General features: G+C 39.1%; 2 protein-coding genes across 2 annotated transcripts; both read right to left on the bottom strand.

Annotated features, from left to right (window-relative positions):
* Positions 1 to 240: 240 nt before the first annotated feature.
* Positions 241 to 10,431, bottom strand: LOC126576597 (hormone receptor 4-like). The gene is given in 10 exon segments (XM_050237904.1): positions 241 to 260; positions 5,236 to 5,332; positions 5,445 to 5,560; positions 5,680 to 5,872; positions 5,935 to 6,806; positions 6,889 to 7,144; positions 7,302 to 8,994; positions 8,996 to 9,068; positions 9,071 to 9,800; positions 9,930 to 10,431. Coding segments are annotated over 10 exon segments (4,443 nt in total). The 5' UTR covers positions 10,323 to 10,431.
* Positions 10,432 to 11,100: 669 nt separating this feature from the next.
* Positions 11,101 to 11,951, bottom strand: LOC126576596 (uncharacterized). Its single transcript, XM_050237903.1, has 2 exons — positions 11,577 to 11,951; positions 11,101 to 11,133 (listed from the first exon to the last, which is right to left on the bottom strand). The coding sequence occupies exons 1-2, from the start codon at positions 11,946 to 11,948 to the stop codon at positions 11,101 to 11,103; spliced, it is 405 nt and encodes a 134-aa protein (XP_050093860.1). The 5' UTR covers positions 11,949 to 11,951.
* Positions 11,952 to 17,810: the final 5,859 nt, after the last annotated feature.

Here is a 17,810-nt window from a genome sequence, read left to right as displayed (position 1 = left end):
ATACTACGTCTATTGCATGTGATAACATGCATGTGTGATGTGATGTGACTGAGCAAAACGAAATATTTAACCAAAGAAATACATTGCATGAAGATAAGATGGTTAATAAACCGCATTAAGAACATCATAACTATTGGCATTCCAGATAGTGGTTTCTCTTCACTTCACGGGTTTTAATTAATTTTTAGCATATTTCAAGTTGCTATTATCCATGTCTTCATAGCTACTGGAATATTTCTGTTATTTGATGTAGTACTGTTCTAAAGTACAAGAAATACTTATTTATAAAAGAAATAACAAGACAAACATACGGTTCGTCGGTCCTAATAAATGCAGAAAAACGAGCTAGGAAGTACATATATATGCCCAAGCTTATGGCGCCCGTTGATCCATGTCTCTTTCATATACCTAAGATAGTCAATTCTAGCTTTTTACAGTCGAAATCAACTGCAAACAATCGTTGCTATTGCTAATAAAAATAGACGTACCGATAGAAGAAACAAAAATGTATGTTACTGATGCCGATGGTAAAGAATTAAGCTGATATGTACGTAAGAAAGGAATGAGTATTGGTGTAGTTATTCGGGTTTTAAACAACCAGAAAACTTCTCTTCTTTTCCTGTTATAAGGTGCTGAACTCTTGAAACTGCCAAATAAGACTTCGCGGTTACCGATTTCGGAGGTTCCAGTCAGCTAAGCTTTTTATGAGGAAGTGCTGTCCAACTAATGTTTCATTGGTAACTCTGAACCACCTTATACTTCTCTGCGAACTGCTTTAAACATTTCCTCTAATCCTAAATACAATTATGGTAGTACGCTTTCAAAAAAAAAAAATAAAAATTTGAGCTTCATTTAGTTAAGGACGAGTTTAGTAATCATTTCATGTGTTTATTATCTACGCTCGGCCACATTTACTAACCGTAACTGTGGAATACTAAACGAACCACTTTTTTGGTACTATTATTGTTATACTTTTCTTTTCTTTCATTATTATTGGCTGCTCCTAGTCAAAGCGCATAACACGCTTATAGAAATTTTGTTAGCTAAAACGCTGTTAGTGTTAGTTGCGATAAAAACTAAACTAAAATTCATAATGTGGCATAATGATTATTGGATGATGAGTTCAGAACTGACTTCAAGGTGCATATTCTCGCAGGCGATATCTAGTCTAGTCTCTTGACGATCATTCATTTGGTTCATGTTTGTGTTCATGATCGCCTACTGTCGTGTGCATTTTTGTGATCGACAGCAGGCGTTTTGTTTACATCGACCATCGACTCTGAACGGTTGGATCTGAAAAACGGTTATATCGTCCTGATTGTGCATCAATAATTTCTTCCTGCTGATCGTATACTATTATTAAAAAAGGGTAAGTCGTATGTGATACAGATAAAATAAAGTTAATTGGAATAAAAAATGATTGATTTTGTTTTCGAAACTATTCGAAACAACCAGTTGAAATTTCGAAAATCGAGTAAACAATCGACGAACCCCAATGAATCATCCGAAATATCGCCTAGAGGCGATATCGCCTGAAAGCATAAGCACCCTAATCATGATTTTAACATATGTGTAGACTGTAATAATGTAACTTTTGTTAGCTTATTGTTATTTAGTATTGAAGCTTTTATATAAAACACCAAAACTCCAAACCGAAACATTGTTCTTGCTCAAACATCCCACATTTACTCATCCATTGAGTGAACCACCGATGTACGACGTCAATCAGACATATTCCAAATTTAAGATTTATATTAAGCCAATCATTTATTTCAATTTGCTTTTTCATCATTCTCCTTGCTTATGAGTCTTTACGGCAGACAGTTCTAGTTTTTTTTTCGATAATGCATGACAGCGTATACTTTTCTAATCGCAACGGATGAAAGATTACATTTATTTGCTTATCACGCCTGGTGCATTAAACAGAAAATTACTAATTATAAACATATAAAAAAAGAAAAACAACATCTGCTTAATAAAAAAAATGTAAATATTTGGTCTAATATACCTCGAAAGCGTACGGTTTTTTTTTATTGAATCCTATATTATAGCATACGCTGCTGATCCTTGAAACACATATCTATGTTTAGCCTGGGATAGACGAAGCGTAAACTCTAGCGTAAACTCAGAATGTAATGCCAAAAAGTTTACGCTTCGTGTGGCAGGCATAATCGCATAAAAGTTTATACCGAAACGTCAACTGCAATTACATTCGTGCACCTGCAATTACACTATGCTATTACATCAATTACATGTGTTTTTGGCCACAAAAAATATGAATCGACGAGATAAGTTGATTTCTGAACATTTTTTTTATATATTTTAAGATGTTGTTGCTGTATATTAGCGATTGTAGAACATTCAACTCTTCACAACGCTACGCTTCATGTTGGTAGTAAGTTTACGTTTGCTTTTACACTCGGTTTTACGCTCCGCGGGCCTATAATCTTTTTGACATAAGCATAATCTTTTTGGCATTACACTCTGAGTTTATACTAGAATTTACGCTTCGTGTATCTCTAGCTTTTCAATGTAAAACGAGATCGCTTTAAAATGTTCGAAACGAAAATAATTTATCAGGCCAATGCAAATATTGATACTATGTTCCTCTAGTGAAAATGTCATTTTACAGAAATGAGAAACCCTTGAATGTTGAACAGACGGTGCATATATGTGTAGTCTTAGAAGTTAGCAGACAAAGTGTTTCTAAAACCTAATAAAAAGATGATTAAGATGCTGTTAACGTTCAATAACAAGGGTAGATAGGATCGATGTCAGGGTGGAAAAAAGAATAGTTACACTAGGTTTTGTTATGCACACTTAGAGTTTGTAATGATTTTTTTAACACATTTTCTAACCCAGCATGCACACTATAATTTTAACACTGCAACGCGATAACAATCTGAGCCAATTGCTAGTAAATGAATGTAAAAATTAACACAAATGTATAGAGATGTGATAATTTGTGTTCCATCATTTACTAGGAAAAGGCCTAAATTATCATAGTCTGCGAGGAGAATGAGAAAAATTAACAAAACAAAAGGATCACAAAAATTAATTGCTCGTGCATAAAGTTAAAAATCTTAGAACGCTTCTGCGCGAGCTTAAAAAATTGATTGCAAACTACATAGCGAACAAGTATGTAAGCCCTTGTAGAAGCGCCCTTACGATAAACTTCGCTTATGGAAATAACGCCCATTACTGTCTGATTGCAAAGATAGCTTCTAACTTACGATAGACGAGTTTAGTAACAAGCAGAAAAGTTCAGTATATTACAGTTTTCTCTGGTTTTAAAAAATCTGACCTTCATGTTCTAGCTACAGGTAAATACAAGATATCGTCAACCTGTTTGCATTTCCAACATGAATTACACGTATTGCAACGCAAAAGTTAGTTTTTCGACAAATGCTATCGATGTCGATTAAGCATATCTGTTGTGGACATCTCCACAACCTGGTTCGTTTCGCTTGAATTCAGCATTGCTTATATCGCTATTTCACAACAGTAAATAAACTGTTTCAACCAAAAATAAGCGGCTGGCTCTCAGGTCATTACAGGCCTTACATTTGATACTTCTTAGGGTGGTAGACTCGAAGAGAATCATTTAAGTAAGGATAGGATTAGATGCGCAATTATCACATCACCGAACTACCAACAAATGTTTTTAGATAATGTTGTGTTCATCATGACAATTTCTATTTTTTTTTATCCAACCATTTCACTTTTTCTTATATACATGCACACTTACTATTTATATGGGATAAGGGATTCATACCTTTTAATCCGGTATAGTTATACACATATATTCGTATACGTGTATATGTCAGTAGTACGTTTACGCGATTTGCATATTGTAAACACGGAGTTTTAATCTAGCACGCTCCTCTCATGCTTCCCACGATAGTTTAATTATAAACTGTTATCAATATAGAAGGCATTTTTTTCAGACTTCCTTGTAATGGAAAATTTATTTCCTTGAATGTTTCGTTATGTTTGCTTGGTATGACAATGTGTTGTTTTTTGTGAATATCTACAGTTAATGTTTTTCGATATTTATCTGTCTGTTCGTGTGACAAAATATAATGAAACGATGATGAGTTTGTATTCACTTTGTTAAACTTTGAGAAAGATAGTTCTATTTTATTGGTATCGTCATTTTAATTAAGCGACTTTTCCAAAACCTCATCTTTCTGGAAACGTGTTTCTAAACCCCTGTTTCCATTTACATTTTCCGATTCAACTTTTTCGATTTTTATGGTTTTGTATCGTTGGGTTTTTGCCCGGCAGCTTTTCATACTTTGGTCAACATTGCGCGGGCTTGGTAACTTTGAATAATGTTGTTTTTGGCTACCATGATGGATCTTCTAGAATTACTAAATGCAGAACACCTCATATAGAAATTGAAAGTCTTTTTAAATGAAGAGATTTTTTTTTTTTCATAACATACTCTTCTTCATTCTTCTTTCAATACAATTCTTACCATATATCTTAATCTGCTACTTCCTTGTGGGTGGGGGAGTGCAACGGATGGCATTAAGCGCTAAACAGGCTTATTTCCACAACGCTTTTTTCCGTTCAAATGAATGTATGCAATAGATAGTTGTATTGCGGACCTTCCAAATGTGAACTCGATTAGAATCCATAGCGAATGGCGAAATCATTCATCAGGTAACACTGTTTTTATATAGATTATTTGCACGCCGTTTTTGCAATTTGTGTGCATGTTGGTAGTATCAGTATTACTCATAATCCAAGATTGTTTACCCCCCTCTTTTATTCTCATGTTTGCAGTGCTTTGGTTAACTTCGTAATTGGGCCAGCCTCTTTCACATTCAGGATGTTGCAAAAAACTTGTTGATACAATATCTTCTGCCTGTGCGTCAGGAGTCATATAAAGCGTCAACTGGCTGTCACATTGACCATCATTGCTAGAACGGGTTACATCTTCGATTTGAAGTGTCGTACATGTCTTAATGTAGGTAGATTGCCAACTCTTTTGGACAATGGCTCTCATGGAGTTCTTCATATAACCAGAATTAACCAATATAGAACAACTTTCAGCCGGTGGCATTTTTTCGATACGGTTAAAATCGTTGATGATATGAGAGCCTCGAGCAAAGATAGAACTATTCCCTGCAATACTTGTCTCAACGCTCTGCCATCTTGAGTTGCTATTCGACGCTTGCAACATTTTTACGCCTCTGTTCGAGTTCGGTGATGTCAACATCATCCTACCACAATTAATTATCTGCTACCTAATGTTTGCCGAGTTCAAAACAAAGGGAACGTAGAACATTTTGCTCTCCAGAAGCAAGCTGGCCGCCATTTGAATCTAGATGAAGGAAGAAATACAATTTTAGAAATTACACATATGTATATAATACGACAACGAAAAAATACTGCAGAAAATGTTATAGAGATATGTAATTCAATATTAACCTCACCTCAGGAATATGAGCCAGAAGATCGCTCAATCGGTTTGGATTCTGTGGAACAGTATGTTGTAGATAGCTTCTAAGTACCTGAATATATCTTTCCTGGATACTTTCCAGCTCGACTTCTAAAATATATTAATGAAGCGAAAAAAGTTGGTACATTAAAACGAAATCGACAGCAATTGCAACAGATTACGACACTATAATAATGTTCGGTTGTAATATCATTATGCATTTCCATTACCTTTATTTAACAGTATGTAAACCTTCAAGCAGACATACTCTTCCATTTTGAGCTTTATTCGGCGGAACATGATGGTGATTTGAGTCATTTTTTCTACCATTTGACCTACGTCAATTTTTAGTTGCTCAATCGAGATTGGATGACCCATAAGAGTTGTAAGGCAGGATTGTAAAGTGTGCAAATGGCACGTTATCTGGAATTAAAATATTTTTTTATTCAAAGTTCTTCGCAAAGTCGCTTGATGAGATAGTTTACTTCTTCCTTAAATTCCTTGTCACTTTTATCTGGAGTTAACAGCCGGATTCCTCCTCCAAGTCCCGGAATATCTTGTGATTGGTTGGAAATATTTTTCTTGCCGTGCATTGCCTGATAGGCCGCGGTGGTTAAAACCAATATCTCGTGCCATTTGTCCGTAAGCAATTTGGTATGTATTTCAACGGGTATGTCGATATAGAAAGGTAACTTTCGCGTCCACGACACCAGCTTATGCACGATCGAGTCTCCAATGTTACACAGCTTGTCACCAATTTCGGATTTGTCAGCTAAAAATTCGCTAAAATGCGGTAGAGTAGCTATATCCTCCATAGCATCACAGTCTATAAGGGTATGTATCATATTCAAGGCTTGTTCATAGGATATCGAACGATCTTTGGATGAACTGACGGCATTATCCAACCGATGCCGTAAATGAACTATTTCGCTTGGGTTCGTAAGTGCTGTTTTGAGAATGGTTCCATTTACGAGATGTGGTGACAAAATTTTAGTCCCTTCTGTCTTTACCAACGTTGGCGACGTAGTAGAAGAAAGATGGTGTTGTCCTAAATGCTGCTGCTGGTGATGCGAGAGAGAGTGGTATATACTAGCCGAATTGGGATTATCGCTCAAACTATCAACACTAGAGCCATTTCCATCATAAGAAGCAGGTCCTGCTGCTTCGGAGGAACCGGTACTGCAGACACTGGTATTAGTGACTGACCCTGTTCCCATCATGATACCAACATCACCTTGCAGCTTGGAGATAGTATTTATCTTTTGATTGCTCTTTTTGTGTTTTTTATACTTAACTTTGTACAAATTGTAAACGGCACCACTATTTCGGCCACCCGGCATGCGATCTTCTCGAACCGCTATAAAAAGTGTTACAAAAACAATAGATAAAAAATGTGCGTACGAACCACATGAGTCGAATGTATGGATGTCTCAACTCACCCTGCAGTACCATGCCTTGTTCTATACATTTTTTAAACCTACAATACTGACAGCGATTGCGCTGGGCTTTCGTAATTTCGCATGATCCATCTGCCACACATGTGTACACGCGTCTGTTTTGTACAGTCCTCTTGAAAAATCCTTTACAGCCCTCACACGTGATGATACCATAATGCAAACCTGTGGCTTTGTCTTCGCATATCATGCACACCAACGGCTGATCGTCTTCATCCGGAGGCATATCTTCTAGTAAGTCCTGTGGAAAAGAATGTGGAACCCCAACAATTTGTCATCTCCTTCTCTTTAATCAAATTAAGAATTCAAAACATAACCGACATCTCTAATAGAAGTTCGGCTTTGTTATTAGTAGGACAGTAAACTGTAGAAGTAGAAAGTGGTAGCTTCTCTGTTACCTTTTTCGATCCTGCAATTCCACCCGGGTTCCAAGCAAGGTGATGTTGGTGATGGGAGGAAAGATTCAGTGCTTTTTGTTGCTGTTGCCTTTGCTGTAGTTGGTGCTGCTGTGACTGTTGCGGTCCTGTCGGAAACTGTCCATAATCACCAGCCCATAGACGCTCCATATTAAGAGGAAGAACCGTTCGATTAAGATTGGTTGCTTGCCATTGTGGTTGACCAGCAACAGCAGCAGCTGCAGCAGCCGCTGCCACCACAGCAGCTGTCGTATTCGGAGTTACGGATTGGCCAAGACTTAATAGCAAATGCGCAGCCTCTTCGTTATTGTTACTCGGCGAAGGTTTGGTATTGCCATTCCTGTTAGTATTAATTCCAGTGGTTCCACTACTTGCTAGAGCTCCATTATTTTTTAGAAGCTGGCTCTGCTGTGAATGGAAGGATGGTGAACGAAGTAGCGTGTGTTGTGGAGAAGCACCATTACTAAAAGTGCTAGGCTCCTGGCTTAATAAACCGGGCTTTATTTCATCAGAAATAGTAGATGAGCTATGTATGCTCAGCGAAGAATCGTAGCTCCATACCATTGTACGCACTCCACACGATTCACCCATTATCACTGTAGGAGTATTCCGAGGAGGAGTCTGCGATGTCATGGGTCTTGCACTAGAGTGATGCTGATGCGGGGAATGCTGTTTTAGTTGTTGCTGCTGGAGTTGACGATGATACTGCTGTGGTTGCTGATGATGTTCTTGTTCATGCTGGGGTTGATGTGCCGCAGAATGGAGCTGATGCTGTTGAAGTGAGGATATTTGGTTTCTAATCGGAGGCAATGGACCTCCAATAACTTCCGGTTTAACTCCGTTGATACGTGCCGATGCTGTTACAGGCCATAACATACGTTGTTGTGAATGTTGAGGTTGTTGAACCGGTGCCAAAGATGTAGTTGGCTGGTGTGCGTTTGCCTCGTTTTTAACCCGCAACAAACCCGAGCTATCACGAATATTAGTGTTTTCCGATGTCGTTGCTTTTATTACTCCCGAGGTCTGTAAGGACGGAGCATCAGCCGTAATACTAGCGTTAGAATATCCTTCGACTCCAACGACGCCCACAGGAACTACTATAGCCGGCTGCTGATGATAAAGTAGTTTGGATGAACCACTTTCCCGTTTTATAATAATATGCGGATAAGGCGACTGGTTTTGATGTGGTGGCATTGTCACGCTCGAGGATTCTGCCTGAATACTTGGGCTATGGTTATCTCGATGCAGTTGCTGCTGAGCGGAAGGCAAATGCAGTGGTGAAGTACTGCTAATAGAAATTGCAGCAGGGCTCACCGATTGCCGCGTGGTTGAAGATCTAGGCGAAACAATTGATTGGGAAACATATACTCTATTACCACGATCACGTTTAACAAGTAGTTGATGGTGTGCGGAACTAGGATTAACAATACTATTGTTAAATTGTCTGTTATTGCTGATCACCGTTGAACTAGTGATAACTAAATGTTGTTGCTGTTGCTGTTGCTGTTGCTGTTGCTGTTGCTGTTGCTGTTGCTGTTGCTGTTGCTGTTGCTGTTGCTGTTGCTGTTGCTGTTGCTGTTGCTGTTGCTGTTGCTGTTGCTGTTGCTGTTGCTGTTGCTGTTGCTGTTGCTGTTGCTGTTGCTGTTGCTGTTGCTGTTGCTGTTGCTGTTGCTGTTGCTGTTGCTGTTGCTGTTGCTGTTGCTGTTGCTGTTGCTGTTGCTGTTGCTGTTGCTGTTGCTGTTGCTGTTGCTGTTGCTGTTGCTGTTGCTGTTGCTGTTGCTGTTGCTGTTGCTGTTGCTGTTGCTGTTGCTGTTGCTGTTGCTGTTGCTGTTGCTGTTGCTGTTGCTGTTGCTGTTGCTGTTGCTGTTGCTGTTGCTGTTGCTGTTGCTGTTGCTGTTGCTGTTGCTGTTGCTGTTGCTGTTGCTGTTGCTGTTGCTGTTGCTGTTGCTGTTGCTGTTGCTGTTGCTGTTGCTGTTGCTGTTGCTGTTGCTGTTGCTGTTGCTGTTGCTGTTGCTGTTGCTGTTGCTGTTGCTGTTGCTGTTGCTGTTGCTGTTGCTGTTGCTGTTGCTGTTGCTGTTGCTGTTGCTGTTGCTGTTGCTGTTGCTGTTGCTGTTGCTGTTGCTGTTGCTGTTGCTGTTCACGTTCGTGCTGGTGTTGGTGTTCCGGTTCCTGCTTCTTTTCCTGTCCCTGATCCTGATCCTGATCCTGATCCTGTTCCTGTTCCTGTTCCTGTTCCTGTTCCTGTTCCTGTTCCTGTTCCTGTTCCTGATCCTGATCCTGTTCCTGTTCCTGATCCTGATCCTGATCCTGATCCTGATCCTGATCCTGATCCTGATCCTGATCCTGATCCTGTTCCTGTTCCTGTTCCTGTTCCTGTTCCTGACCCTCATCGTGATCGTGATCGTGATCGTGATCGTGATCGTGATCGTGATCGTGATCGTGATCGTGATCCCGATCCTTATCCTGTTCCTGTTCCTGTTCCTGTTCCTGTTCCCGATCCCGATCCCGATCCCGATCCCGATCCCGATCCCGATCCTGATCTTGATCCTGATCCTGATCCTGATCCTGATCCTGATCCTGATCCTGATCCTGATCCTGATCCTGATCCTGATCCTGATCCTGATCCTGATTCTGATTCTGATTCTGATTCTGATTCTGATCCTGATCCTGATCCTGATCCTGATCCTGATCCTGATCCTGATCCTGATCCTGATCCTGATCCTGATCCTGATCCTGTTCCTGTTCCTGTTCCTGTTCCTGTTCCTGTTCCTGTTCCTGTTCTTGTTCTTGTTCTTGTTCTTGTTCTTGTTCTTGTTCTTGTTCTTGTTCTTGTTCTTGTTGTTGTGGTTGTTGTTGTTGTTGTTGTTGTTGTTGTTGTTGTTGTTGTTGTTGTTGTTGTTGTTGTTCTTGTTTTTGTTCCTGATTCTGATCCTGATCCTGATCCTGATCCTGCTGCTGCTTCTGTTCTTGCTCGTGTTCTTGCTCCGGTTGCTGTTTTATCATTTCTGGTTGTGCTTGCGATGGTTGTTTTTCTCTTTTTATGCATATTTGTGGCTGAATAGCTGCAACCAGTTGGTCAGTATTAACATCATTTTCAGGTTCATTATTACTAGTTAAAGCAATAATATGACTAGAACCAGCAGCCTGCAACAATTTCCAATTATCACTGATGGAACCATCCACTTGTTGGAACGTTTGAGAGCATGCTGACATCGTAGTCGGCGTAGCGACAGTATAACCGACAACTTTATCCGCCTGGATAATACTATTATAATCTCTTACCGAAAAGCTCGATGGCATGTTACGACCTTCGCACTTTTGAATCACATCTGTCATAGAATCAGTCACTTTCCCTATTGTTTTTGTTACTGATGTTGCAGACGGAGAAGTTTCAAATAAATGAGTACTACAGTATGAGGAGATTTGTTTATGTTGCCCCAACTGTTGTTTCCTCATGCCCAGTGTCACTAAAGTTGTTGCTGCCGCCGCTTCTGCATTTACTGAAGGGTTCGTTGCGTAGGTTAATTTCTCACATTTCATTTTTGAAGATGCAGAATTTGTTAGCACTGGCATCGGTTGATTTTGTTGCTTTGCAGGATGATGGCTATCGTGTTTATGATTACTTGTAGCGTTACTGATCGTATTGTTTTCTACGCTACCGCATTCGTTTCCCGCACTGTTGACATAAACAAGGCTAGTTTTGTTCTGATGTTCTGAATGGTGGCACATTTCCTGATGTGATAGCTGAGATGAATTGATTAGAGCCACATGGTTGTTGCTATTACGTTCGGTATGGCTTGATGGAAGCCTGTTTCTATTGGTTGAGATGTTGGTTCGTTTGTCAATAATATTATCTATGCTGCTACCATTTGTTAGACAACTTCGCCTGTTGATATGACCAGTGCTTTTTGTGCATGTTTGCTTGGATGTTGAAACATGCGGTGGAGTTACGGACACGGGAAGTTGCTCATCGGCAACTGCACGTATAACACTAGCACCGCCATTGGAGGAAAACGATGCCTTTTGAGAAATGCTATTATTGGCTCTAGACAATTGTGCGTTTTCCGATGATGTGCCTGGTAACGAATCCACTGAAGCTGTATCGCTTCTACACGAATCCTCTTTTGCCAGAGCTGTTGACTGAACGAATGCACCGTGGTCATACAACGCCAGCTTCGTAATAGGCATGGAAAACCCAGTGGTGAGACCGGCATCCCTTTCTTCATTTTCTTCGCAGTTGATGTCTGCGTTGCTTACATCGGCGCATGCAGGTTTAGCTTGATCTAGTCCTTTTACATTCACAGGATCTGAGTAATCGACATCGAACAATTCACGATGAAAGATTTGTTCGCATATAGACTGTGTTTTTGGTGGTAAACAATTTTCTGCTGTCTCTGCTATAGTAGCAATATCCTGGACAAGGCCGTGCGATGCTACCGTTTGTTGATGCTGTGGATCACACATTTTCGGTGATAGTGACTGCAAAAGATCCGGCGACGATGTGCTCGTATCAGCAATTGATTCACCGTCACTGCTACATCGTGAGTCGATTTTTCTTCGCTTTAGTTTCAGATCTTGAAAAAGGCTCATCTTATCGAGCTCGCTGTAAGGACCACGGCTCAGAGTCATAATTCCTGAAATTTGAAAAAAGAAACTTAATATTATCCTGGAGGATACATAGATTTAAGTGACATTTATATACGTATTAAAATTTTTGACGCAAGGTGTATGTCAAGTTTTTCCTTGCTGGTTGTTTTATGGGCTTGCTGGATTTTTTTCCAAAATGCAACAGTTTCTATCCCAGATACCATTTGTATGGCCGTAATTGCCCCGCGGACATTTTTTTATACAAAATCAGGCATTTTTGTATGGAATTTACCATAACTTTTATTTCTTAGCTGTTAGCTATTTCTCCTAACGCGTCATCCTTCACATCTGTTGTTCATTCATGTTTGTTATTGTCGAACCCGTTTACTCACACAAAGTGACGTCTTTCAACTTTTAAGTATTTTGTAACAAGGAAAAAAAAGAAGAAAGAGATCATGCATAAACATTTGAATAATAAAAAGAATGATTCCAATTTTTTAAGATGAAACCGACTGCAGGGCTTTCCGAAAACACTTTTACACATGCCGATTGCTATGGTGGCAATTATGCCATTCATTAGAATGTAAGATTAATATTCGCTCGGGGGCAAATATTATAATGTGGATGCGTGGGAACTCCCATTCCAATATAGGAGGAGTATTAGGAGGGTAGCATCCTAAACTAAACGTTGACTAGTTTTTACCAGTTGTATTCTAGATAGTACATCTATCTAGAACTAACCTACCCCAACAGTCAACAGACTCTAGGAGGGACAAATGTCAGCGCCAACGCGTGTTACACACATGCACGACAGTGAACAGTTCCACTCCATTATATATATCACAGAACATACGCTTCTATTGATGCTCCAATGGAATACACCATTGATCCTCTTTCATTTTCTTTTTTAGTTATGATAACATTTTTGATAGGAAAAAAACACAATTCTTCATGACGTAGGAACAATGAAATCCAAATCCGTCCAATCAGAGTGACAAATCCTCCAAATAACCCCCAATAAGATCAAAAAGTAATTTTTTTCAACACATTATTGTGTGTGAAAAAACGAACTGTAACTTATTAGTTATCAACAGAAGGCCAACATCGACTCTCATGCACGATACATCTTTTATCTGTATGGCAACGGCAATGAAATAAACACCCAACCATAGCCAACATATAAAAAAAAAAGTTGACTAATGAGAATAAATGGGCATACTCTAGTAAGTTCGTCTAGAATTTAACGATTATCGATAAACTTTGTATATCTAACGCCATCTCTTTTCAAATCAACTGGCTCATGCGCTAGTTTGTTGGGTCAACCTCAAGTTTGAAGGTGATATACAGGGTGAGGCAAAAAAACTGCAACACATTTAAAACGCCATATATTTTTCATTTTTGTTTGGAATTTTTTGAGTAAAACCAAAAAACGTCGGGAATTTCATAAACTTTCAGAATCAGTTCAGTTTTTTATGGTATGTTACTGTTTGGGTGAATTATGATCTTGAGACGGTAGAAGAAACCATCGCTCGTTGCCCGCAGAGTGCTTTGTGGTATTTTGGCTCATTCTTAGAGAAGCGTTTGCATAAACTGTTCAAAACTATGTCATTTTTTAGGTCTAACCTTGCCCTTCAAAATACCGCCAACGGAGAAGTCCTGCGCTTTTTGCGCCCATAGATATTGACAGCCAATGAGACATGGAAATGAAGTGTGAAATGTTTTTTTACGCCAATCCCATGTCTCGGTTGCTTTGAGGGAAGATACAGAGTCCTGTTGGAATCTCTAGGGATTTCGCATGAATTGTTTGCATTTCTAGGACTGCAATGAACCTTTTAATAGCTTTAGAAACATTAATTTGTTGATTTATATCGGATCCACCGAACGAAAATGTGCGAATAATGTGAAAAATTGCGTGTTATCGCATCTCAACCCATTATCAACCCGGTTTATGCGTCGTGGTGGCCAGCCGAGAGTGTAAATTATCAGCTGACTTTCCTGGAAACTAAATCCCATATTATTTTTCGTTTAAAAACTACAGGATAACGAATGGTTTCTCATCAAAGAAAACAAAGTTCAGAATTTCATCATTTGCGGCCAAGCGAAGCAAGGCCTCTTCACGGTCTCAAGACCATAATTCATCCAAAAAGTAACATACCGTAAAAAAATAACTGATTCTGAAAGTTTATGAAATTCCCAACATTTTTTGGTTTTATTCAATAAAATCCTAACAAAAATGAAAAATATATGGCGTTTTAACTGTGTTGCAGTTTTTTTGCCTCACCCTGTAGACAAAATGAGTATTTCGAATATTGAGAAAATATCATAGCAAACAAATTTAATGGGTTGAATTCGTAACAACAGATGCAGTAATATAACAAAGTATATTATAATATCAAAATATAATTACCTAGAGATGTCATTTTCGTTAACAAAAATCATGGAATACTCTATCTAGTCTGACTGTGCGGCCGCGAAATATACCGAGTACAATTGTTGAAACAGGGATTTTCGAAGAAAGAATCCTATTAGAGTTTTTATTAGCATATGAAGGCACGAGTTTCTCGTGGCAGTAAGCAAAACAAGGGTAGATCACAATTTATAGCCCATGTCTTCGTTTGCATATATTCGTATATGCTTTTAGCTGATACTGATTACCTGACTACGGCCCAAACTTTCTTGCTGAATAATCCACGGGATGCTGCTACCGTTCGGAATTTGGAATACGTTTTGTCACATGTATTTTGATCAATCAACTTCGATCGGTAGCTTCGAAAATCGGTTTGCTTGATTATGTGTTTGTTTCACAAAACACTTTTGATTCATAGACGCTATTCTGCATCAACTTTTTTTATTACTGCCTACATCTATGAGGGGAAGCTCGCTCGGCGTACGGTGAGCAACCACTTCATCGGAATCAAACAGGCGTCAAGTATAAGATGTATAAATGATGTTGAAACTCTTCATTCGTACCGCGTTACACTTGTTACAATTAGCAGCACACACTTCCCAGGATAGGAAACTTGGCTACTGCATACAAAAGGATTCGGTGGAACGGACACTGATTTATACCTCGTGTTTGTGCATGTTTTTTTTCAACCATACACTATATGCACTTGCAATCCTGCAGCATGTTTTATATCCAAAGAGAACTGATTTGTCTTAATACACCACTGAAAGATTTGATATCGTCTGTTTAAATTATGCAAAGCGATGTTTATTTTTCTTGTTTAAAAGGATCGCACAAATTGTCACGCACTTCATGGTACAGCATGTTTCCTGTTTTGTACAGTATATAATAAGGTAAACGCGCGCGCGTATGACTCGTAGCAGCGGAGGTTCACTTTTGAAGATCCAAGCTTGTTATTCTCGAAGTGAGCCGCGCGAGTGGTGAACGAAAACGAACACTAAACTTCCGCTACCCCACTTGCCGCGAGTAACGAACGCGAACGAAAGTAAGAAAAGCCACCCTTTCGCGGCAGCCGATCGCTCCCGCTACAGCCGAAGACCCATCCGGATGACACTCACACACTAAGCATGTATGCTAGTATGCGAACTCGATCCGACGCTCGATCAACGATCAACAAAAGTGAGAGTTGAGAAACAGCGGTGAGGTTGATGATGCCAACCCCTCCTCGGCGAATAACCAAACAATTTTACCGTTATTTTCCGCCCGCTGCGAGAAAAGGAAGTAGTGGTTTGTTCATGCGCGAAAGTCAACGCTATGAGAGAAACCACATAGGAAGTTGACGAGCCTCCCTTTTTCCACAAAAAGTTCGTCTACTCTCACCTTACGATATACCTAAGCGGTGTATAATATTATGCCCAAGTTACAACATGTTTCTTCCCATATATATCCTTCGGTACCTTGATGATCATTCGAAAATTAGTTGCTTTGAATATTTTCCTTATGCGCCCATTTGCAAGTTATTGCTCGCTAGGAAAAGGTGGTCAGCTCCATTTTATACTATATGCGCACTTTCACCGAACCACGATGTAGTGTGCGAATCATGCAGAGTGCAGCATATCAGGAAATGGCTATTGATTGCATAATGTTATTCGCTATTATATCCTAACAGTTATCCAAACGTCTACTCTACAAATAAAAAGAAAACGCAGACAAAATAATACCCTTCGAGCAAAAGTAGAAGAGATGATCATCCGTCTATTGCTCCACCGTTACAGCAGCGGAACCTTGTGGTTTGCCTGTCGTAAGACCAGAAATGAAAAAAAAAAACCTAAAAGTTCGTTAACATCGTATCTGGCGTCAACGAACCGACCGAGAGAAGATGAAGCACGGGAAGAGCGCCTATTCAATGCATGCGGAAGACCTGTTGCATCTCGCAATAGATTCGATGTGTGGCTGACGCTGCGTTCCTTGCGGACCAGCAGTGAGCAATAGTAAGGTTGGAGCAATAAGGAAGTAAATGATCGCATCGCTATGGACAAGCAATCAAATGCCAATCCTGATGATCGCGATGTGTACGTACGAGAAAGTGTTGATAATGGGGTAAGTTAGCATTGGCAACACTAATATCACTTTCAGTTTCTGTAGATCTTTGACATGAACATCATTGTTTGTCAATTATTAAATATATATGAAAAAATATATGGTTAAAAGGCAATCTCTACACCATCTATATCTCACATGGAAATTCTCAGCCTAAAAATTTGTATCACATATCACATATCATATCAAATGGCCCATAACTCCATCATTTGTGGCGATAAAACCATCCAATAAGCCTCAAACAATGTTTTTGGGATAAACAAACTAAAATAAATTTTTGAAATTGAGAGGAAAAGGATTATTTGATTATATTGGAGTAAAAACTGTATAACACCCTACAATGAAATGCATGAGGGTGGATAAACTTTTTTTGCGTGCTCTTCGTACCTTGATCTACTGTTTTTGTAATATCTTTGTTTCTAGGAGGTATTTTTCAAAAATGTAAAAAGCGTAGTAAAGAAGAATAAAAAACAGAACTATTGATATGTGATAGATTTTTTTAGGCTGAGGGGTTTCATAAAAAAACCAGTCAAACGTACATTGCTTGCAACGGGTGGATAAACTTTTTTTGCATACTGTATATAGTTCATATAGTGTTCATGATACTAGCGCCGCGCGTTGGGCCTCAAAAAACTCGTTCACTATATTACGTAACGAGTTAGCTTTCAAAGTCAAGCTGATCGCGATCATCTAGTTGATCAGACGTTTGGTGAAAGTTTCCGGTACGTAAATGACGTAAAAGACTCTCACGACACTCATCCAACACCCATTTTATTTCTTTTTTTATTTTTTCTTGGATTGTCCGTTTTCGAATCGTTGCTTTGACCGAGACAGATCTAATAGTAAGAAATTATAAATCCCTTGCAACGTAATTCCACTAATAATTCATTTTATCTTCCCTCAATATTTTTTTAAAGTTTTCCTAAATAACCTAGCAAGGTAGCATACAGTCAACTTCGGTCATTACAAGTGTTTCGTTCTTCCTCAATGAGAGTATCCTCCTTTGAAAAAGATCAATATAAACAATATCGATTTATAAAAATAATCTCCTAATACTCGAGATTGCACCATAGTTAAAGGAAAAGCCATGCCATTGTACTATTAGGCCACGCCAAAGTAAGATTAAATAAATGCAAATGGCAAAATTGTTTAAATCAGATCAGATTGTTTAAATCAGCATAATCAAAATTATGTAGTGAGATTTAATCGCAGAATCGCATATAAACAGGGCTTTGGTTAACATTTGACGATCATGTAATCAAATTCGGCAAAAGCAGGCGAATAATAAAGCTGAAAGAGGCACCTACCTTTCACCCAAGTACTTATATCAATGTCCTTTGCGACGTGACCGGCGGACGTAAAAATCAAAGTAACAACCATCCACATTGTAGACAAAA

This window comes from Anopheles aquasalis, chromosome 3 (assembly GCF_943734665.1).
Source record: "Anopheles aquasalis chromosome 3, idAnoAquaMG_Q_19, whole genome shotgun sequence".
NCBI lineage: Eukaryota > Metazoa > Arthropoda > Insecta > Diptera > Culicidae > Anopheles > Anopheles aquasalis.
The sequence above is the reverse complement of the archived record's forward strand: the minus strand, read 5'-3'. Positions and strand labels throughout refer to the sequence as shown.